The 21,770-nt window shown below is 34.7% G+C and overlaps 1 protein-coding gene across 2 annotated transcripts in view; it reads left to right on the forward strand.

Moving 5' to 3' along the window:
- Window positions 1–21,770, forward strand: part of LOC100377890 (uncharacterized) — a 168,980-nt gene that overhangs the window by 94,112 nt on the left and 53,098 nt on the right. Inside the window, exons 1-5 of one of the 2 annotated variants that reach the window (XM_002739574.4) lie at window positions 398–465; window positions 767–824; window positions 2,774–2,877; window positions 16,769–16,982; window positions 18,882–19,047. In XM_002739574.4, the coding sequence (XP_002739620.3) occupies window positions 443–465; window positions 767–824; window positions 2,774–2,877; window positions 16,769–16,982; window positions 18,882–19,047 (565 nt within the window). In that variant the 5' untranslated portion in view covers window positions 398–442. Of the gene's footprint in view, window positions 1–397; window positions 466–766; window positions 825–2,773; window positions 2,878–16,768; window positions 16,983–18,881; window positions 19,048–21,770 lie in introns of those variants that run through there. The other variant, XM_085502709.1, reaches the window with a different exon arrangement.

Consider the following 21,770-nt stretch of genomic DNA (forward strand, 5'->3'; position numbering starts at 1 on the left):
ACCAGTCGAGTTATGGAGCCCTTGCTGTCAGTCAAAGGTGTAGGAATAAGTACTTGAAATATGTGCACAACAAGTTTGTTCCTTGCAGTACCTATTTTAAACTTGAAAGGCCCAAAATACAATTTCAAGATAAAAATTAAGGTCACCAATTAACTCTAATTTCCAGAAATATCAAGTTGCAAAAAAAGGTGAAATCCTGCAGATGAGTCAGTAGCTAAATACCGAGACATTTAATAATTCAAGGATGAAATTTCATCAGGGTCACTAACTTTTGAGTCTGGTGTCCCTCGTGTCTGCCATGTTATTTATGGGAATTTTTTAAACCGATATTCTATAATTTATTAACTTTTTTTGTTTGAATTATTACTGCTGTTCATTTCCTTAACATTTTCAAACAGTATGCATATATTGAGTTGTTTTCTTGTGGTGTAAATGGTTCTCAATGAAACTACATTTATATACACTGTATCTTTTTCAAAATTTGCTTTCTTTCAGTATCTACCATTGCAGCTGACCTTTGTATTTTGACTGATTTCTTAGCCCATTGATATAAACTACAATCACTCTAGTTCATTAGTTGTTGCTTTGCTTCTTTGCTAGAATGGTCATGATGGAAGATTTGTTATTGTTTTACATGTTTCTGATTTAGGTTAAAATGTACATATATGTACACTTGGTCATGAAGGAAACTTCACATACCATATACCAAATTATTCTTTGATGACTGCACTATCTATGTCTTGTCCTTAACTACTTGAATTCTCAGATATTGTGTCTTTAACCAGGATGTTCTGAAGAATTTAAGTGCAAATCAGAATGAAAAGGTGAGCTCAATATGATACAAATACAAATGCTTTTTTTTTTCCTTGTCTGTATCTTTCGAGATGAAGGTCAGTTTGTATATCTGTCCTTTCTAGTCCCCGTTGAGACGCAGTCCGAAAACGGGGACTTGGGTTTTGACCTCTGTGTGGGTGTGCTTCTGTCCGTCCGTGTGTGTGTGGGTGCTTCTGGACCTGTATATTAGGAATGCCTGGACCAATCACAATCAAACTTCACACATACATCATACATGATATTATACATATGCACATCAATTTGTTTCACGATCTTATTCAAGATGGCCGAATGGCGGTCATTTTTGTTCTAAAATTCATCAAAATCAAGCATTTCTCAGCTGTATACAGATGAATTTTGTTCAAACTTAGTATATACGTTGGACATTATAGGGCCTTGATGCACATCCTTTTGTTTTCTGATAAGATTCAAAATGGCCGACTGGCAGCCATTTTGTTTTAATAAATGTGGTTCAAGTGCCATGTCTTTGACTTGCTTTTATTGATTATGTTCAAATTTTAAATATTCATTATACATCATGTCATAGATATACAGATATACTGGTTTGATGATTTTATTAAAAATGTCCGAATGGTGGCCATTTTTGTGCTAAAAAATCATCAAATATCAATCATTTATGGATGGATTTTGTTCAAACTTGGTACATACATTAGACATTATGGGTTCCTGATGCACGTTATTTTATTTGTTAGCTCAGATTCAGAATGGCTGACTATTGGCCATTTTGTTTTAATGAATGGGCTTCTAGAACCATATCTCTGCTTTGACTGACTATGTTCAAATGTTATATATTCATTATACATGTATTCAAAATGGCTGATTTTGTTTTAATAAATGCTGTTCCAGAGCAATATCTCTCAATACTCGTTTGACGATCAGATGCAAATGTCAATCATTCAAATGTTAAACAATCAACATATTCCTGACATGTTTATATTCCAGCTATTTTACTATAAACAAAACTACCTGTATATATCTTAAATTTGATAACTAATGGGGACTGTGCCATGCATGGCTTGTTGTTGTTGAAACTGTCTTTCAATCACATCATATCACATCATATCATATCACATCAATTTGTTTCACGATCTGATTCAACATCGCTTGATGGTGGCCATTTTTGTGCTGAAAATCATTGAAATGGTACCAACACCTTGATGCATATCATTTTGTTTTGTCAGATCAGTTTCGAAATGGCCGACTTGTGGCAATTTTTTTTTAATGAATGAGGTTCTAGTGCCATAACCCTGACTAATTATGTTCAAATTTTATATATTCATTATACATCATGTCATAGATTTACAGATATATTGGTTTGACAATCCGAATCAAAATAGCTGAATCATGGCCTTTTTTGGGCTAAAACTTGTTTCAATTTTTTGTTTAATAACTTCAATCTTTAACATTTTCAATAAATTTAATAACAAATATCTGCTAGAAATGGTCACCGTCAGAGGTGGTATCCTAATAAACCATTCCACAAAATAGGCAGTAATGATTTCTAGCAATTTAACTAATCTAATCAGGTTGATAGGTAAATTTTGTTTAAGTTCTTGATAAATGTTGATTTAGTGAACATAAGAGTCAGGTCATTCAACTTAAATTAACAGCATGGATAGCAATTTTGTTTCTGTGTTGCTGTACATAAATGCACACTCTTTTTGCGTGCTTTTGAATTTCTTAAAATTGTTTCTTTAAAGAGTCATTTCAAGCAACTTCCATATTTTGTTTTTACATTCAAATTAGGTCATAACTATCCAACTTACATACATGATAAATCTGTATGCATAGATGACCTTCTCCACCTATGCTATGATCATGTGGCCATATGATGTGATCTTTCCTACCATTTTTAGTCCATCTCACCATGTGAAGTTTAACTATATTTTAATATTATAAAATTAATGTTATTTTACAGGATGATGGACCTTGGTGTAATCCAGAGCCGATGATTAAAGCTGATAAACCAACAGAAAAATGTTCATTTTTTATAAAAACAGGGGCATGTAGATTTGGTGATAGGTATGCAATGAAACAAAGTTGGTTTTGTAGTCTTTATTATTATTAACAATAATGTCATTGATCCTAGATGCCCCATCCTCCTATTTCCTCTGCACAATATTGACACATGCTTAGTGATATATCACAGTACTAGAGACATTATATTGGTACATCCTTAGTGATATATCACAGTACAAGAGACACTATATTGGTACATCTTTAGTCATATATCACAGTATTAGAGACACAATATTGGTACATGCTTAGTCATATATCACAGTAATAAAAACACAATATTGGTACATCCTTAGTGATATATCAAAGTACTAAAGACACAATGATGGTACATCCTTAGTGATATATCGCAGTACTATGGACACAATATTGGTACATCCTTAGTGACATCACAATACTAGACACAATATTGGTACATGCTTAGTGATATATCACAGTACTAGAGACACAATATTGGTACATCCTTAGTGATATATCACAGTACTAAAGACACAATATTGGTACATCCTTAGTGACATCACATTACTGGAGACACAATATTGGTACATCCTTAGTGACATCACAATACTAGACACAATATTGGTACATGCTTAGTGATATATCACAGTACTAGAGACACAATATTGGTACATCCTTAGTGATATATCATAATACTAGAGATACAATATTGGTACATGCTTAGTGATATATCACAATACTAGAGACACAATATTGGTACATGCTTAGTGATATATCACAGTACAAGAGACACTATATTGGTTCATGCTTAGTGATATATCACAGTACAAGAGACACTATATTGGTTCATGCTTTGTGATATATCACAGTACTAGAGACACAATATTGGTACATCCTTAGTGACATCACAATACTAGAGACACAATATTGGTACATCCTTAGTGATGTATCACAGTACTAGAGACACAATATTGGTACATGCTTAGTGATATATCACAGTACTATGGACACAATATTGGTACATTCTTAGTGACATCACAATACTAGAGACACAATATTGGTACATGCTTAGTGATATATCACAGTACTAGAGAAACAATACTGTTACATCCTTAGTGACATATCACAGTACTAGAGACACAATATTGGTACATCCTTAGTGATATATCACATTACTAGAGACACAATATTGGTACATGCTTAGTGACATCACAATACTAGAGACACAATATTGGTACATGCTTAGTGATATATCACAATACTAGAGACACAATATTGGTACATCCTTAGTGACATCACAATACTGGAGACACAATATTGGTGCATCCTTAGTGACATCACAATACTAGAGACACAATATTGGTACATGCTTAGTGACATATCACAATACTAGAGACACAATATTGGTACATGCTTAGTGATATATCACAATACTAGAGACACAATATTGGTACATCCTTAGTGACATCACCATACTGGAGACACAATATTGGTACATCCTTAGTGACATCACAATACTAGACACATTATTGGTACATGCTTAGTGATATATCACAGTACTAGATACACAATATTGGTACATCCTTAGTGATATATCACAGTACTAGAGACACAATATTGGTGCATCCCTTTATGATATATCACAGTACTAAAGACACAATATTGGTGCATCCTCAGTGATATATAACAGTACAAGAGACACAATATTGGTACATCCTTAGTGACATCACAATACTAGAGACACAATATTGGTACATCCTTAGTGACATCACAATACTAGAGACACAATATTGGTACATCCTTAGTGACATCACAATACTAGAGACACAATATTGGTACATCCTTAGTGACATATCACAGTACTAAAGACACAATATCGGTACATCCTTGGTGATATATCACATTACTAGAGACACAGTATTGGTACATCCTTAGTGATATATCACATTACTAGAGACACAATATTGGTACATGCTTAGTGACATCACAATACTAGAGACACAATATTGGTACATGCTTAGTGATATATCACAATACTAGAGACACAATATTGGTACATCCTTAGTGACATCACAATACTGGAGACACAATATTGGTGCATCCTTAGTGACATCACAATACTAGAGACACAATATTGGTACATGCTTAGTGACATATCACAATACTAGAGACACAATATTGGTACATGCTTAGTGATATATCACAATACTAGAGACACAATATTGGTACATCCTTAGTGACATCACCATACTGGAGACACAATATTGGTACATCCTTAGTGACATCACAATACTAGACACATTATTGGTACATGCTTAGTGATATATCACAGTACTAGATACACAATATTGGTACATCCTTAGTGATATATCACAGTACTAGAGACACAATATTGGTGCATCCCTTTATGATATATCACAGTACAAGAGACACAATATTGGTACATCCTTAGTGACATCACAATACTAGAGACACAATATTGGTACATCCTTAGTGACATCACAATACTAGAGACACAATATTGGTACATCCTTAGTGACATCACAATACTAGAGACACAATATTGGTACATCCTTAGTGACATATCACAGTACTAAAGACACAATATCGGTACATACTTGGTGATATATCACATTACTAGAGACACAGTATTGGTACATCCTTAGTGATATATCACAATACTAGAGATACAATATTGGTACATGCTTAGTGATATATCACATTACTAGAGTCACAATATTGGTACATTCTTTGTGATATATCTCAATACCAGAGACACAATATTGGTACATGCTTAGTGATATATCACAGTACTAGAGACACAATATTGGTACATCCTTAGTGATATATCACAGTACTAGAGACATAATATTGGTACATCCTTAGTGATGTATCGCAATACTAGAGACACAGTATTGGTACATGCTTAGTGATATATCACAATACTAAAGACACAATATTGGTACATGCTCAGTGACATCACAATACTAGAGACAATATTGGTACATCCTCAGTGACATCACAATACTAGATACACAATATTGGTACATCCTTAGTGATGTATATCACAGTACTGGAGACACAATACCGGTACATCCTTAGTGACTTATCACAGTATTAGAGACGCAATATTATTACATACTTAGTGACATATCACAGTACTAGAGACACAATATTGGTACATGCTTAGTGATATATCACATTACTAGAGACACAATATTGATACATGCTTAGTGACATATCACAGTACGAGAGACACAATATTAGTACATCCTTAGTGATATATCACAGTACTAGAGACACAATATTGGTACATGCTTAGTGACATATCACAGTACTAGAGACACAATATTGGTACATGCTTAGTGATATATTACAGTACTAGAGACACAATATTTGTACATCCTTAGTGATATATCACAGTACAAAAGACACTATATTGGTACATCTTTAGTCATATATCACAGTACTAGAGACACAATATTGATACCTGCTTAGTCATATATCACAGTAATAAGAACACAATATTGGTACATCCTTAGTGATATATCACAGTACTAAAGACACAATATTGGTACATGCTCAGTGACATCACAATACTAGAGACAATATTGGTACATCCTCAGTGACATCACAATACTAGGTACACAATATTGGTACATCCTTCCTGACATCACAATACTAGAGACACAATATTGGTACATCCTTAGTGACATATCACAGTACTAAAGACACAATATTGGTACATCCTTGGTGATATATCACATTACTAGAGACACAATATTGGTATATGCTTAGTGATATATCACAATACTAGAGTCACAATATTGGTACATTCTTTGTGATATATCTCAATACCAGAGACACAATATTGGTACATGCTTAGTGATATATCACAGTACTAGAGACACAATATTGGTACATCCTTAGTGATATATCACAGTACTAGAGACACAATATTGGTACATCCTTAGTGATGTATCGCAATACTAGAGACACAGTATTGGTACATGCTTAGTGATATATCACAATACTAAAGACACAATATTGGTACATGCTCAGTGACATCACAATACTAGAGACAATATTGGTACATCCTCAGTGACATCACAATACTAGATACACAATATTGGTACATCCTTCGTGACATCACAATACTAGAGACACAATATTGGTACATCCTTAGTGATGTATATCACAGTACTGGAGACACAATACCGGTACATCCTTAGTGACTTATCACAGTATTAGAGACGCAATATTGGTACATACTTAGTGACATATCACAGTACTAGAGACACAATATTGGTACATGCTTAGTGATATATCACAGTACAAGAGACACAACATTGGTACATCCTTAGTGATATATCACATTACTAGAGACACAATATTGGTACATTCTTAGTGACATCACAATACTAGAGACACAATATTGGTACATCCTTAGTGACATCACAATACTAGACACAATATGGGACATCCTTAGTTACATATCACAGTACTAGAGACACAATATTGATACATGCTTAGTGACATATCACAGTACTAGAGACACAATATTGGTACATCCTTAGTGATATATCACAGTACTGGAGACACAATATTGATACATGCTTAGTGACATATCACAGTACTAAAGACACAATATTGGTATATGCTTAGTGACGTATCACAATACTAGAGACACAATATTGGTACATCCTTAGTGACATATCACAGTACAAGAGACACAATATTGGTACATCCTTAGTGATATATCACATTACTAGAGACACAATATTGGTACATCCGTAGTGATATATCACATTACTAGAGACACAATATTGATACATGCTTAGTGACATATCACAGTACGAGAGACACAATATTGGTACATCCTTAGTGATATATCACAGTACTAGAGACACTATATTGGTACATCCTTAGTGATATATCACAGTACTAGAGACACAATATTGGTACATGCTTAGTGACATATCACAGTACTAGAGACACAATATTGGTACATGCTTAGTGATATATTACAGTACTAGAGACACAATATTGGTACATCCTTAGTGATATATCACAGTACGAAAGACACTATATTGGTACATCTTTAGTCTTATATCACAGTACTAGAGACACAATATTGGTACCTGCTTAGTCATATATCACAGTAATAAGAACACAAAATTGGTACATCCTTAGTGATATATCACAGTACTAGAGACACTATATTGGTACATCTTTAGTCATATATCACAGTACTAGAGACACAATATTGGTACCTGCTTAGTCATATATCACAGTAATAAAAACACAATATTGGTACATCCTTAGCGATATATCACAGTACTAGAGACACTATATTGGTACATCTTTTGTCATATATCACAGTACTAGAGACACAATATTGGTATATCCTTTGTGACATCACAATACTAGAGACACAATATTGGTACATCCTTAGTGACATCACAATACTAGACACAATATGGGACATCCTTAGTGACATATCACAGTACTAGAGACACAATATTGGTATATGCTTAGTGACATATCACAATACTAGAGACACAATATTGGTACATCCTTAGTGACATCACAATACTAGAGACACAATATTGGTACATCCTTAGTGATATATAACAGTACTAGAGACACAATATTGGTACATGCTTAGTGATATATCACAGTACTATGGACACAATATGGGTACATCCTTAGTGACATCACAATACTAGTGACACAATATTGGTACATCCTTAGTGATATAATACAGTACTAGAGACACAATATTGGTACATGCTTAGTGATATATCACAGTACGATTGACACAATACTGGTACATCCTTAGTGATATATCACAATACTAGAGACACAATATTGGTTCATGCTTAGTGATATATCACAATACTAGAGACACAATATTGGTACCTGCTTAGTGATATATCACAGTACTAGAGACACAATATTGGTACCTGCTTAGTCATGTATCACAGTAATAAGAACACGATATTGGTACATCCTTAGTGATATATCACAATACTAGAGACACAATATTGGTTCATGCTTAGTGATATATCACAATACTAGAGACACAATATTGGTACATGCTTAGTGACATATCACAGTACTAGAGACACAATATTGGTACATGCTTAGTGATATATTACAGTACTAGAGACACAATATTGGTTCATGCTTAGTGATATATCACAATACTAGAGACACAATATTGGTACCTGCTTAGTGATATATTACAGTACTAGAGACACAATATTGGTACATGCTCAGTGATATATTACAGTACTAGAGACACAATATTGGTACATCCTTAGTGATATATCACAGTACTAGAGACAATATATTGGTACATCCTTAGTGATATATCACAGTACTAGAGACACAATATTGGTACATGCTTAGTGACATATCACAGTACTAGAGACACAATATTGGTACATGCTTAGTGATATATTACAGTACTAGAGACACAATATTGGTACATCCTTAGTGATATATCACAGTACGAAAGACACTATATTGGTACATCTTTAGTCATATATCACAGTACTAGAGACACAATATTGGTACCTGCTTAGTCATATATCACAGTAATAAGAACACAATATTGGTACATCCTTAGTGATATATCACAGTACTAGAGACACTGTATTGGTACATCTTTAGTGACATATCACAGTACAAGAGACACAATATTGGTAGATCCTTAGTGATATATCACATTACTAGAGACACAATATTGGTACCTGCTTAGTCATATATCACAGTAATAAGAACACAATATTGGTACATCCTTAGTGATATATCACAGTACTAGAGACACTGTATTGGTACATCTTTAGTCATATATCACAGTACTAGAGACACAATATTGGTACCTGCTTAGTCATTTATCACCGTAATAAAAACACAATATTGGTACATCCTTAGTGATATATCACAGTACAAAAGGCACTATATTGGTACATCTTTAGTCATATATCACAGTACTAGAGACACAATATTGGTACCTGCTTAGTCATATATCACAGTAATAAGAACACAATATTGGTACATGCTTAGTGACGTATCACAGTACTAGAGACACAATATTGGTACATCCTTAGTGACATATCACAGTACAAGAGACACAATATTGGTACATCCTTAGTGATATATCACAGTACTAGAGACACTATATTGGTACATCCTTAGTGATATATCACAGTGCTAGAGACACAATATTGGTACCTGCTTAGTCATATATCACAGTAATAAGAACACAATATTGGTACATTCTTAGTCATATATCACACTACTAGAGACACTGTATTGGTACATCTTTAGTCATATATCACAGTACTAGAGACACAATATTGGTACCTGCTTAGTCATATATCACAGTAATAAGAACACAATATTGGTACATCCTTAGTCATATATCACAGTACTAGAGACACTATATTGGTACATCTTTAGTCATATATCACAGTACTAGAGACACAATATTGGTATATCCTTAGTGACATCACAATACTAGAGACACAATATTGGTACATCCTTAGTGACATCACAATACTAGACACAATATGGGACATCCTTAGTGACATATCACAGTACTAGAGACACAATATTGGTATATGCTTAGTGACATATCACAATACTAGAGACACAATATTGGTACATCCTTAGTGACATCACAATACTAGAGACACAATATTGATACATGCTTAGTGACATATCACAGTACTAGAGACACAATATTGGTATATGCTTAGTGACATATCACAATACTAGAAACACAATATTGGTACATCCTTAGTGACATCACAATACTAGAGACACGATATTGGTACATCCTTAGTGATATATTACAGTACTAGAGACACAATATTGGTACATGCTTAGTGATATATCACATTACTAGAGACACAATATTGGTACATTCTTAGTGACATCACAATACTAGACACAATATGGGGCATCCTTAGTTACATATCACAGTACTAGAGACACAATATTGATACATGCTTAGTGATATATCACAATACTAGAGACACAATATTGGTACATCCTTAGTGATATATCACATTACTGGAGACACAATATTGGTACATCCTTAGTGACATCACATTACTGGAGACACAATATTGGTACATCCTTAGTGACATCACAATACTAGACACAATATTGGTACATGCTTAGTGATATATCACAGTACTAGAGACACAATATTGGTACATCCTTAGTGATATATCATAATACTAGAGATACAATATTGGTACATGCTTAGTGATATATCACAATACTAGAGACACAATATTGGTACATGCTTAGTGATATATCACAGTACAAGAGACACTATATTGGTTCATGCTTAGTGATATATCACAGTACAAGAGACACTATATTGGTTCATGCTTTGTGATATATCACAGTACTAGAGACACAATATTGGTACATCCTTAGTGACATCACAATACTAGAGACACAATATTGGTACATCCTTTGTGATGTATCACAGTACTAGAGACACAATATTGGTACATGCTTAGTGATATATCACAGTACTATGGACACAATATTGGTACTTTCTTAGTGACATCACAATACTAGAGACACAATATTGGTACATGCTTAGTGATATATCACAGTACTAGAGAAACAATATTGTTACATCCTTAGTGACATAGCACAGTACTATTGACACAATATTGGTACATCCTTAGTGATATATCACATTACTAGAGACACAATATTGGTACATGCTTAGTGACATATCACAATACTAGAGACACAATATTGGTACATCCTTAGTGACATCACAATACTAGAGACACAATATTGGTACATGCTTAGTGACATATCACAATACTAGAGACACAATATTGGTACATGCTTAGTGATATATCACAATACTAGAGACACAATATTGGTACATCCTTAGTGACATCACAATACTGGAGACACAATATTGGTGCATCCTTAGTGACATCACAATACTAGAGACACAATATTGGTACATGCTTAGTGACATATCACAATACTAGAGACACAATAGTGGTACATGCTTAGTGATATATCACAATACTAGAGACACAATATTGGTACATCCTTAGTGACATCACAATACTAGAGACACAATATTGGTACATGCTTAGTGATATATCACAATACTAGAGACACAATATTGGTACATCCTTAGTGATATATCACATTACTGGAGACACAATATTGGTACATCCTTAGTGACATCACATTACTGGAGACACAATATTGGTACATCCTTAGTGACATCACAATACTAGACACAATATTGGTACATGCTTAGTGATATATCACAGTACTAGAGACACAATATTGGTACATCCTTAGTGATATATCATAATACTAGAGATACAATATTGGTACATGCTTAGTGATATATCACAATACTAGAGACACAATATTGGTACATGCTTAGTGATATATCACAGTACAAGAGACACTATATTGGTTCATGCTTTGTGATATATCACAGTACTAGAGACACAATATTGGTACATCCTTAGTGACATCACAATACTAGAAACACAATATTGGTACATCCTTAGTGATGTATCACAGTACTAGAGACACAATATTGGTACATGCTTAGTGATATATCACAGTACTATGGGCACAATATTGGTACATTCTTAGTGACATCACAATACTAGAGACACAATATTGGTACATGCTTAGTGATATATCACAGTACTAGAGAAACAATATTGTTACATCCTTAGTGACATAGCACAGTACTATTGACACAATATTGGTACATCCTTAGTGATATATCACATTACTAGAGACACAATATTGGTACATGCTTAGTAACATATCACAATACTAGAGACACAATATTGGTACATCCTTAGTGACATCACAATACTAGAGACACAATATTGGTACATGCTTAGTGACATATCACAATACTAGAGACACAATATTGGTACATGCTTAGTGATATATCACAATACTAGAGACACAATATTGGTACATCCTTAGTGACAACGCAATACTGGAGACAATATTGGTGCATCCTTAGTGACATCACAATACTAGAGACACAATGTTGGTACATGCTTAGTGATATATCACAATACTAGAGACACAATATTGGTACATCCTTAGTGATATATCACATTACTGGAGACACAATATTGGTACATCCTTAGTGACATCACATTACTGGAGACACAATATTGGTACATCCTTAGTGACATCATAATACTAGACACAATATTGGTACATGCTTAGTGATATATCACAGTACTAGAGACACAATATTGGTACATGCTTAGTGATATATCACAGTACCATGGACACAATATTGGTACATTCTTAGTGACATCACAATACTAGAGACACAATATTGGTACATGCTTAGTGATATATCACAGTACTAGAGAAACAATATTGTTACATCCTTAGTGACATAGCACAGTACTATTGACACAATATTGGTACATCCTTAGTGATATATCACATTACTAGAGACACAATATTGGTACATGCTTAGTGACATATCACAATACTAGAGACACAATATTGGTACATCCTTAGTGACATCACAATACTAGAGACACAATATTGGTACATGCTTAGTGACATATCACAATACTAGAGACACAATATTGGTACATGCTTAGTGATATATCACAATACTAGAGACACAATATTGGTACATCCTTAGTGACATCACAATACTGGAGACACAATATTGGTGCATCCTTAGTGACATCACAATACTAGAGACACAATATTGGTACATGCTTAGTGACATATCACAATACTAGAGACACAATATTGGTACATGCTTAGTGATATATCAAAATACTAGAGACACAATATTGGTACATCCTTAGTGACATCACCATACTGGAGACACAATATTGGTACATCCTTAGTGACATCACAATGCTAGACACATTATTGGTACATGCTTAGTGATATATCACAGTACTAGATACACAATATTGGTACATCCTTAGTGATATATCACAGTACTAGAGACACAATATTGGTGCATCCCTTTTTGATATATCACAGTACTAAAGACACAATATTGGTGCATCCTCAGTGATATATAACAGTGCAAGAGACACAATATTGGTACATCCTTAGTGACATCACAATACTAGAGACACAATATTGGTATATCCTTAGTGACATCACAATACTAGAGACACAATATTGGTACATCCTTAGTGACATCACAATACTAGAGACACAATATTGGTACATCCTTAGTGATATATCACAATACTAGAGATACAATATTGGTACATGCTTAGTTATATATCACAATACTAGAGACACAATATTGGTACATGCTTAGTGATATATCTCAGTACTAGAGACACAATATTGGTACATGCTTAATGATATATCACAGTACTAGAGACACAATATTGGTACATCCTTAGTGACATATCACAGTACTAGAGACACAATATTGGTACATGCTTAGTGATATATCACAGTACTAGAGACACAATATTGGTACATCCTTAGTGACATCACAGTACTAGAGACACAATATTGGTACATCATTAGTGACATCACAATACTGGAGACACAATATTGGTACATCCTTAGTGACATCACAATACTAGACACAATATTGGTACATGCTTAGTGATATATCACAGTACTTGAGACACAATATTGGTACATCCTTAGTGATATATCACAGTACTAGAGACACAATATTGGTGCATCCCTTTATGATATATCACAGTACTAAAGACACAATATTGGTGCATCCTTAGTGATATATAACAGTACAAGGGACACAATATTGGTACATCCTTAGTGACATCACAATACTAGAGACACAATATTGGTACATCCTTAGTGACATCACAATACTAGAGACACAATATTGGTACATGCTTAGTGATATATCACAATACTAGAGACACAATATTGGTACATCCTTAGTGATATATCACATTACTGGAGACACAATATTGGTACATCCTTAGTGACATCACATTACTGGAGACACAATATTGGTACATCCTTAGTGACATCACAATACTAGACACAATATTGGTACATGCTTAGTGATATATCACAGTACTAGAGACACAATATTGGTACATCCTTAGTGATAGATCATAATACTAGAGATACAATATTGGTACATGCTTAGTGATATATCACAATACTAGAGACACAATATTGGTACATGCTTAGTGATATATCACAGTACAAGAGACACTATATTGGTTCATGCTTAGTGATATATCACAGTACAAGAGACACTATATTGGTTCATGCTTTGTGATATATCACAGTACTAGAGACACAATATTGGTACATCCTTAGTGACATCACAATACTAGAGACACAATATTGGTACATCCTTAGTGATGTATCACAGTACTAGAGACACAATATTGGTACATGCTTAGTGATATATCACAGTACTATGGACACAATATTCGTACATTCTTAGTGACATCACAATACTAGAGACACAATATTGGTATATGCTTAGTGATATATCACAGTACTTGAGACACAATATTGGTACATCCTTAGTGATATATCACAGTACTAGAGACACAATATTGGTGCATCCCTTTATGATATATCACAGTACTAAAGACACAATATTGGTGCATCCTTAGTGATATATAACAGTACAAGGGACACAATATTGGTACATCCTTAGTGACATCACAATACTAGAGACACAATATTGGTACATCCTTAGTGACATCACAATACTAGAGACACAATATTGGTACATCCTTAGTGATATATCACAATACTAGAGATACAATATTGGTACATGCTTAGTTATATATCACAATACTAGAGATACAATATTGGTACATGCTTAGTTATATATCACAATACTAGAGACACAATATTGGTACATGCTTAGTGATATATCTCAGTACTTGAGACACAATATTGGTACATCCTTAGTGATATATCACAATACTAGAGATACAATATTGGTACATGCTTAGTTATATATCACAATACTAGAGATACAATATTGGTACATGCTTAGTTATATATCACAATACTAGAGACACAATATTGGTACATGCTTAGTGATATATCTCAGTACTAGAGACACAATATTGGTACATGCTTAGTGATATATAACAGTACTAGAGACGCAATATTGGTACATTCTTAGTGATATATCACAATACTAGAGGCATAATATTGGTACATGCTTAGTGATATATCACAATACTAGAGACACAATATTGGTACATGCTTAGTGATATATCACAGTACTAGAAACTCAATATTGGTACATCCTTAGTGATATATCAGTACTAGAGACACAATATTGGTACATGCTTAGTGACGTATCACAATACTAGAGACATAATATTGGTACATCCTTTGTGACATCACAGTACTAGAGACACAATATTGGTACATGCTTAATGACATATCACAATACTGGAGACACACTATTGGTACATGCTTAGTGATATATCACAGTACTAGAGACACAATATTGGTACATCCTTAGTGACGTATCACAGTACTATGGACACCATATTGGTACATGCTTAGTGATATATCACAGTACTAGAGACACAATATTGGTACATGCTTAGTCACATATCACAATACTAGAGACACAATATTGGTACATCCTTAGTGACGTATCACAGTACTAGAGACGCAATATTGGTACATACTTAATGACATATCACAATACTAGAGACACAATATTGGTACATGCTTAGTGATATATCACAGTACTAGAGACACAATATTGGTACATACTTAGTGACATATCACAATACTAGAGACACAATATTGGTTCATGCTTAGTGATGTATCACAGTACTAGAGACACAATATTAGAACATACTTAGTGATGTATAACCATCACTAAGTATTCCTTTTTTCACTGACAATGTGCTTTCTTCCTTTATAGATGTTCGCGTTATCATCCACCAACCTCTGTCAGTACTACACTAGTTATTCCAAAAATGTTTAGTAATTTTTCAATGGAACAGTGTATGAGGGATGAATATGATACAGACATCTGTTTAGAATTTGATGAAAAAGATGCATATGCTGATTTCTTAAGTTTTTATGATGATGTATTGGGTGAATTCAGAGCGCTGGGTGAAGTGATACAGTTCAAAGTAAGTATGGATTTTTAACTATTTTATGATTGGCCTTGTGAAAAATAAAAGAAATCTGTACTGCTGACTCAATATTTGTGTTCTATGACATTTATAAAGTGGTTCTGAATCCATATTTAGTCCCCGTTCGGACGCAGTCTGAAAATGTTTTGACCTTTGTGTGTCTGTGTGTCCATGTGCCTGTGCTTCCATCGAACCTGTATCTTAGACATGCCTGCACCAATCACATTCAAACTTCACACATACATCTTACATAATATTATATTGTAGCAATGTCGATACCAGCGAATTTTATAACGTCATTGCCACAGATTATTTGTGATAATGTATTGCATTATTGAGCATTAAGGCCTCCGTTCCATGCTTAGGAATATAATGATGAAAATGAATAACTCTATATGAAATATGAGCTATATGAAAAATAATTATTTGTTCTTAGTTTACATGAAAAATGTTATTCCCGCCATAACAACAAACACAAATTGTCATCTGGCCAATCCCAACTTCGCGATAAAATACCCGGTACCGACATCCAACGTGTAAATAAACGTAGCTCACCAAAGGCAAACACGATGGCCCGTTTTATCGATGTCGACAAATCCCAATTAAATGTGCTCGAAAATGCAAGAAATGAAAAAATTACTTCACAGCAGTTTAAATGGGGAGTATGTTTTTATGCCACCTTCCTGTCATTGAGCTCATCGACTTGCTGTGGGAATTTTACGCTTTAGCTCGCAATCAAGATGAAGTGCAGTACAGCATGCCGTTGCTGTCTGTTTTACGAGCTTCAACCCATCTACACATCACTAGTCTTCCCGATCATCGCAAAATTAACATCATGTAGGATAGGGAGTTCCAAGTTTGTCTATTTTTTGTATACATGTTATGTTGAAATGACCGCTGCACACTGCATTGTGCTTGTGTGTGTGAATGGGAATGCATTGACGTTATATATAGTATACAGATTACAAGGCCCATATAACGTAGACGCGATTCTGTTGAATGTTTTTCGTTGTTTCTTCCAAATTATCTTAGTTTTAACGTGTGAAAATTCTCTGCCATTGCCAATGCAACAATATAATAACGATAATGTACTCCCCTGTGGCTAAAAATGAACTCAAGCACACTTTGCACTCCATTATATGCGAGGTGTATGTAGTGCAGAGTGTGCTTTCGCTCATTATGAGCCACCAGGGAGTACATTTTAGTTTAATTATACATATGCACATTAATTTATTTCATGATCTGATTCAGGATGGCCGAATGGTGGCCATTTTTGTGCTAAAAAATCATCAAAATCAAGCATTTATGGATGGATTTTGTTTAAATATGGTACATACATACATTGTGAAACCTTTTTTATTTTATTTTTCAGATCCAATTTAAAATGGCCGACTGGTGGCCATTTTGTTTTAATAAATGCAGTTCAAGTGCCATATCTCTGCCATGCTTTGACTGATTATGTTAAAATTTTATGTATTCATTATACATCATATCATAGATATATTGGTTTGACTATGTGATTCAAAATGGCCAATTGGCAGCCATTTTTGTGCTAAAAAAATCATCAAAAATCAAGCATCTCTGGCATTATAGATCTCTGGATCTTGGCGTTTATGGATGGATTTTTTTCAAACTTGGTACATACATTAGAGATTATGGGTTCCTAATGCACATAATTTATTTTAAGATTAGATTAAAAATGGCTGACTGGTGGCCATTTTGTTTAAATGAATGCGCTTCTAGAGCCATATCTCTGATATACTTTGACTGACTATGTTCAAATTTTATATATTTGTTTTACATCATGTTATGGATGTATTCAAAATGTATTCATTTATAAAGTGGCATACTGGCAAAATTTTCATGTTCTATTTCATGGGTATTCTTTTCTTTTAGGTGTGCTGTAATTGGGAACCACACTTGAGAGGAAATGTGTATGTTCAGTATAACAGTGAAGATGAATGTTCTAAGGCTATCAGTATGTTTAATGGTAGATATTATGCTGGAAAGCAATTGACATGTCTCTACTGTCCCATTACCAAATGGAAATCAGCCATTTGTGGTAAGCATACAGAAAATCAAAATTAGTAGTTATTAATAGTTCCTCAATACCATCACAACCCATACATGTATGTACAACTGCTGTTCACTTTACTTAGTTGTCTTACTCTTATCAGTGCCTGACACTTATACTTAGTTGCCTTACTCTTATCAGTACCTGACACTTACACTTAGTTGCCTTACTCTTATCAGTACCTGACACTATCTGACACTACTTAGTTGCCTTACTCTTATCAGTGCCTGACACTTGAACTTAGTTGCCTTACTCTTATCAGTGCCTGACAATTACACTTAGTTGCCTTACTCTTATCAGTACCTGACACTTATACTTAGTTGCCTTACTCTTATCAGTACCTGACACTTACACTTAGTTGCCTTACTCTTATCAGTGCCTGACACTATCTGACACTTACACTTAGTTGCCTTACTCTTATCAGTGCCTGACACTATCTGACACTACTTAGTTGCCTTACTCTTATCAGTGCCTGACAATTACACTTAGTTGCCTTACTCTTATCAGTACCTGACACTTACACTTAGTTGCCTTACTCTTATCAGTGCCTGACACTATCTGACACTACTTAGTTGCCTTACTCTTATCAGTGCCTGACAAATGAACTTAGTTGCCTTACTCTTATCAGTGCCTGACAATTACACTTAGTTGCCTTACTCTTATCAGTGCCTGACACTTACACTTAGTTGCCTTACTCTTATCAGTGCCTGACACTTACACTTAGTTGCCTTACTCTTATCAGTATCTGACACTTACACTTAGTTGCCTTACTCTTATCAGTGCCTGACACTTGAACTTAGTTGCCTTACTCTTATCAGTGCCTGACACTTACACTTAGTTGCCTTACTCTTATCAGTGCCTGACACTATCTGACACTACTTAGTTGCCTTACTCTTATCAGTACCTGACACTTATACTTAGTTGCCTTACTCTTATCAGTACCTGACACTTACACTTAGTTGCCTTACTCTTATCAGTGCCTGACACTTACACTTAGTTGCCTTACTCTTATCAGTGCCTGACACTTACACTTAGTTGCCTTACTCTTATCAGTATCTGACACTTACACTTAGTTGCCTTACTCTTATCAGTGCCTGACACTTGAACTTAGTTGCCTTACTCTTATCAGTGCCTGACACTTACACTTAGTTGCCTTACTCTTATCAGTACCTGACACTTATACTTAGTTGCCTTTCTCTTATCAGTACCTGACACTTACACTTAGTTGCCTTACTCTTATCAGTACCTGACACTATCTGACACTACTTAGTTGCCTTACTCTTATCAGTGCCTGACACTTGAACTTAGTTGCCTTACTCTTATCAGTGCCTGACAATTACACTTAGTTGCCTTACTCTTATCAGTACCTGACACTTGTACTTAGTTGCCTTACTCTTATCAGTACCTGACACTATCTGACACTACTTAGTTGCCTTACTCTTATCAGTGCCTGACACTTGAACTTAGTTGCTTTACTCTTATCAGTACCTGACACTTACACTTAGTTGCCTTACTCTTATCAGTGCCTGACACTATCTGACACTACTTAGTTTCCTTACTCTTATCAGTGCCTGACACTTGAACTTAGTTGCCTTACTCTTATCAGTGACTGACAATTACACTTAGTTGCCTTACTCTTATCAGTACCTGACACTTATACTTTGTTGCCTTACTCTTATCAGTACCTGACACTTACACTTAGTTGCCTTACTCTTATCAGTACCTGACACTTACACTTAGTTGCCTTACTCTTATCAGTGCCTGACAATTACACTTAGTTGCCTTACTCTTATCAGTACCTGACACTTATACTTAGTTGCCTTATCAGTGCCTGACACTTACACTTAGTTGCCTTACTCTTATCAGTACCTGACACTTACACTTAGTTGCTTTACGCTTATCAGTGCCTGACACTTACACTTAGTTGCCTTACTCTTATCAGTGCCTGACACTTACACTTAGTTGCCTTACTCTTATCAGTACCTGACACTTACACTTAGTTGCCTTACTCTTATCAGTGCCTGACACTTGAACTTAGTTGCATTACTCTTATCAGTGCCTGACACTTACACTTAGTTGCCTTACTCTTATCAGTACCTGACACTTATACTTAGTTGCCTTTCTCTTATCAGTACCTGACACTTACACTTAGTTGCCTTATGCTTATCAGTGCCTGACAATTACACTTACACTTAGTTGCTTTACGCTTATCAGTGCCTGACACTTGAACTTAGTTGCCTTACTCTTATCAGTGCCTGACAATTACACTTAGTTGCCTTACTCTTATCAGTACCTGACACTTACACTTAGTTGCCTTACTCTTATCAGTACCTGACACTTACACTTAGTTGCCTTACTCTTATCAGTGCCTGACACTTGAATCTAGTTGCATTACTCTTATCAGTGCCTGACACTTACACTTACTTGCCTTACTCTTATCAGTACCTTACACTTATACTTAGTTGCCTTTCTCTTATCAGTACACGACACTTACACTTAGTTGCCTTACGCTTATCAGTGCCTGACAATTACACTTACACTTAGTTGCTTTACGCTTATCAGTGCCTGACACTTGAACTTAGTTGCCTTACTCTTATCAGTACCTGACACTTATACTTAGTTGCCTTACTCTTATCAGTACCTGACACTTACACTTAGTTGCCTTACTCTTATCAGTACCTGATACTTATACTTAGTTGCCTTACTCTTAT

This window comes from Saccoglossus kowalevskii, chromosome 1, assembly GCF_978046115.1.
Source record: "Saccoglossus kowalevskii chromosome 1, keSacKowa6.1, whole genome shotgun sequence".
NCBI lineage: Eukaryota > Metazoa > Hemichordata > Enteropneusta > Harrimaniidae > Saccoglossus > Saccoglossus kowalevskii.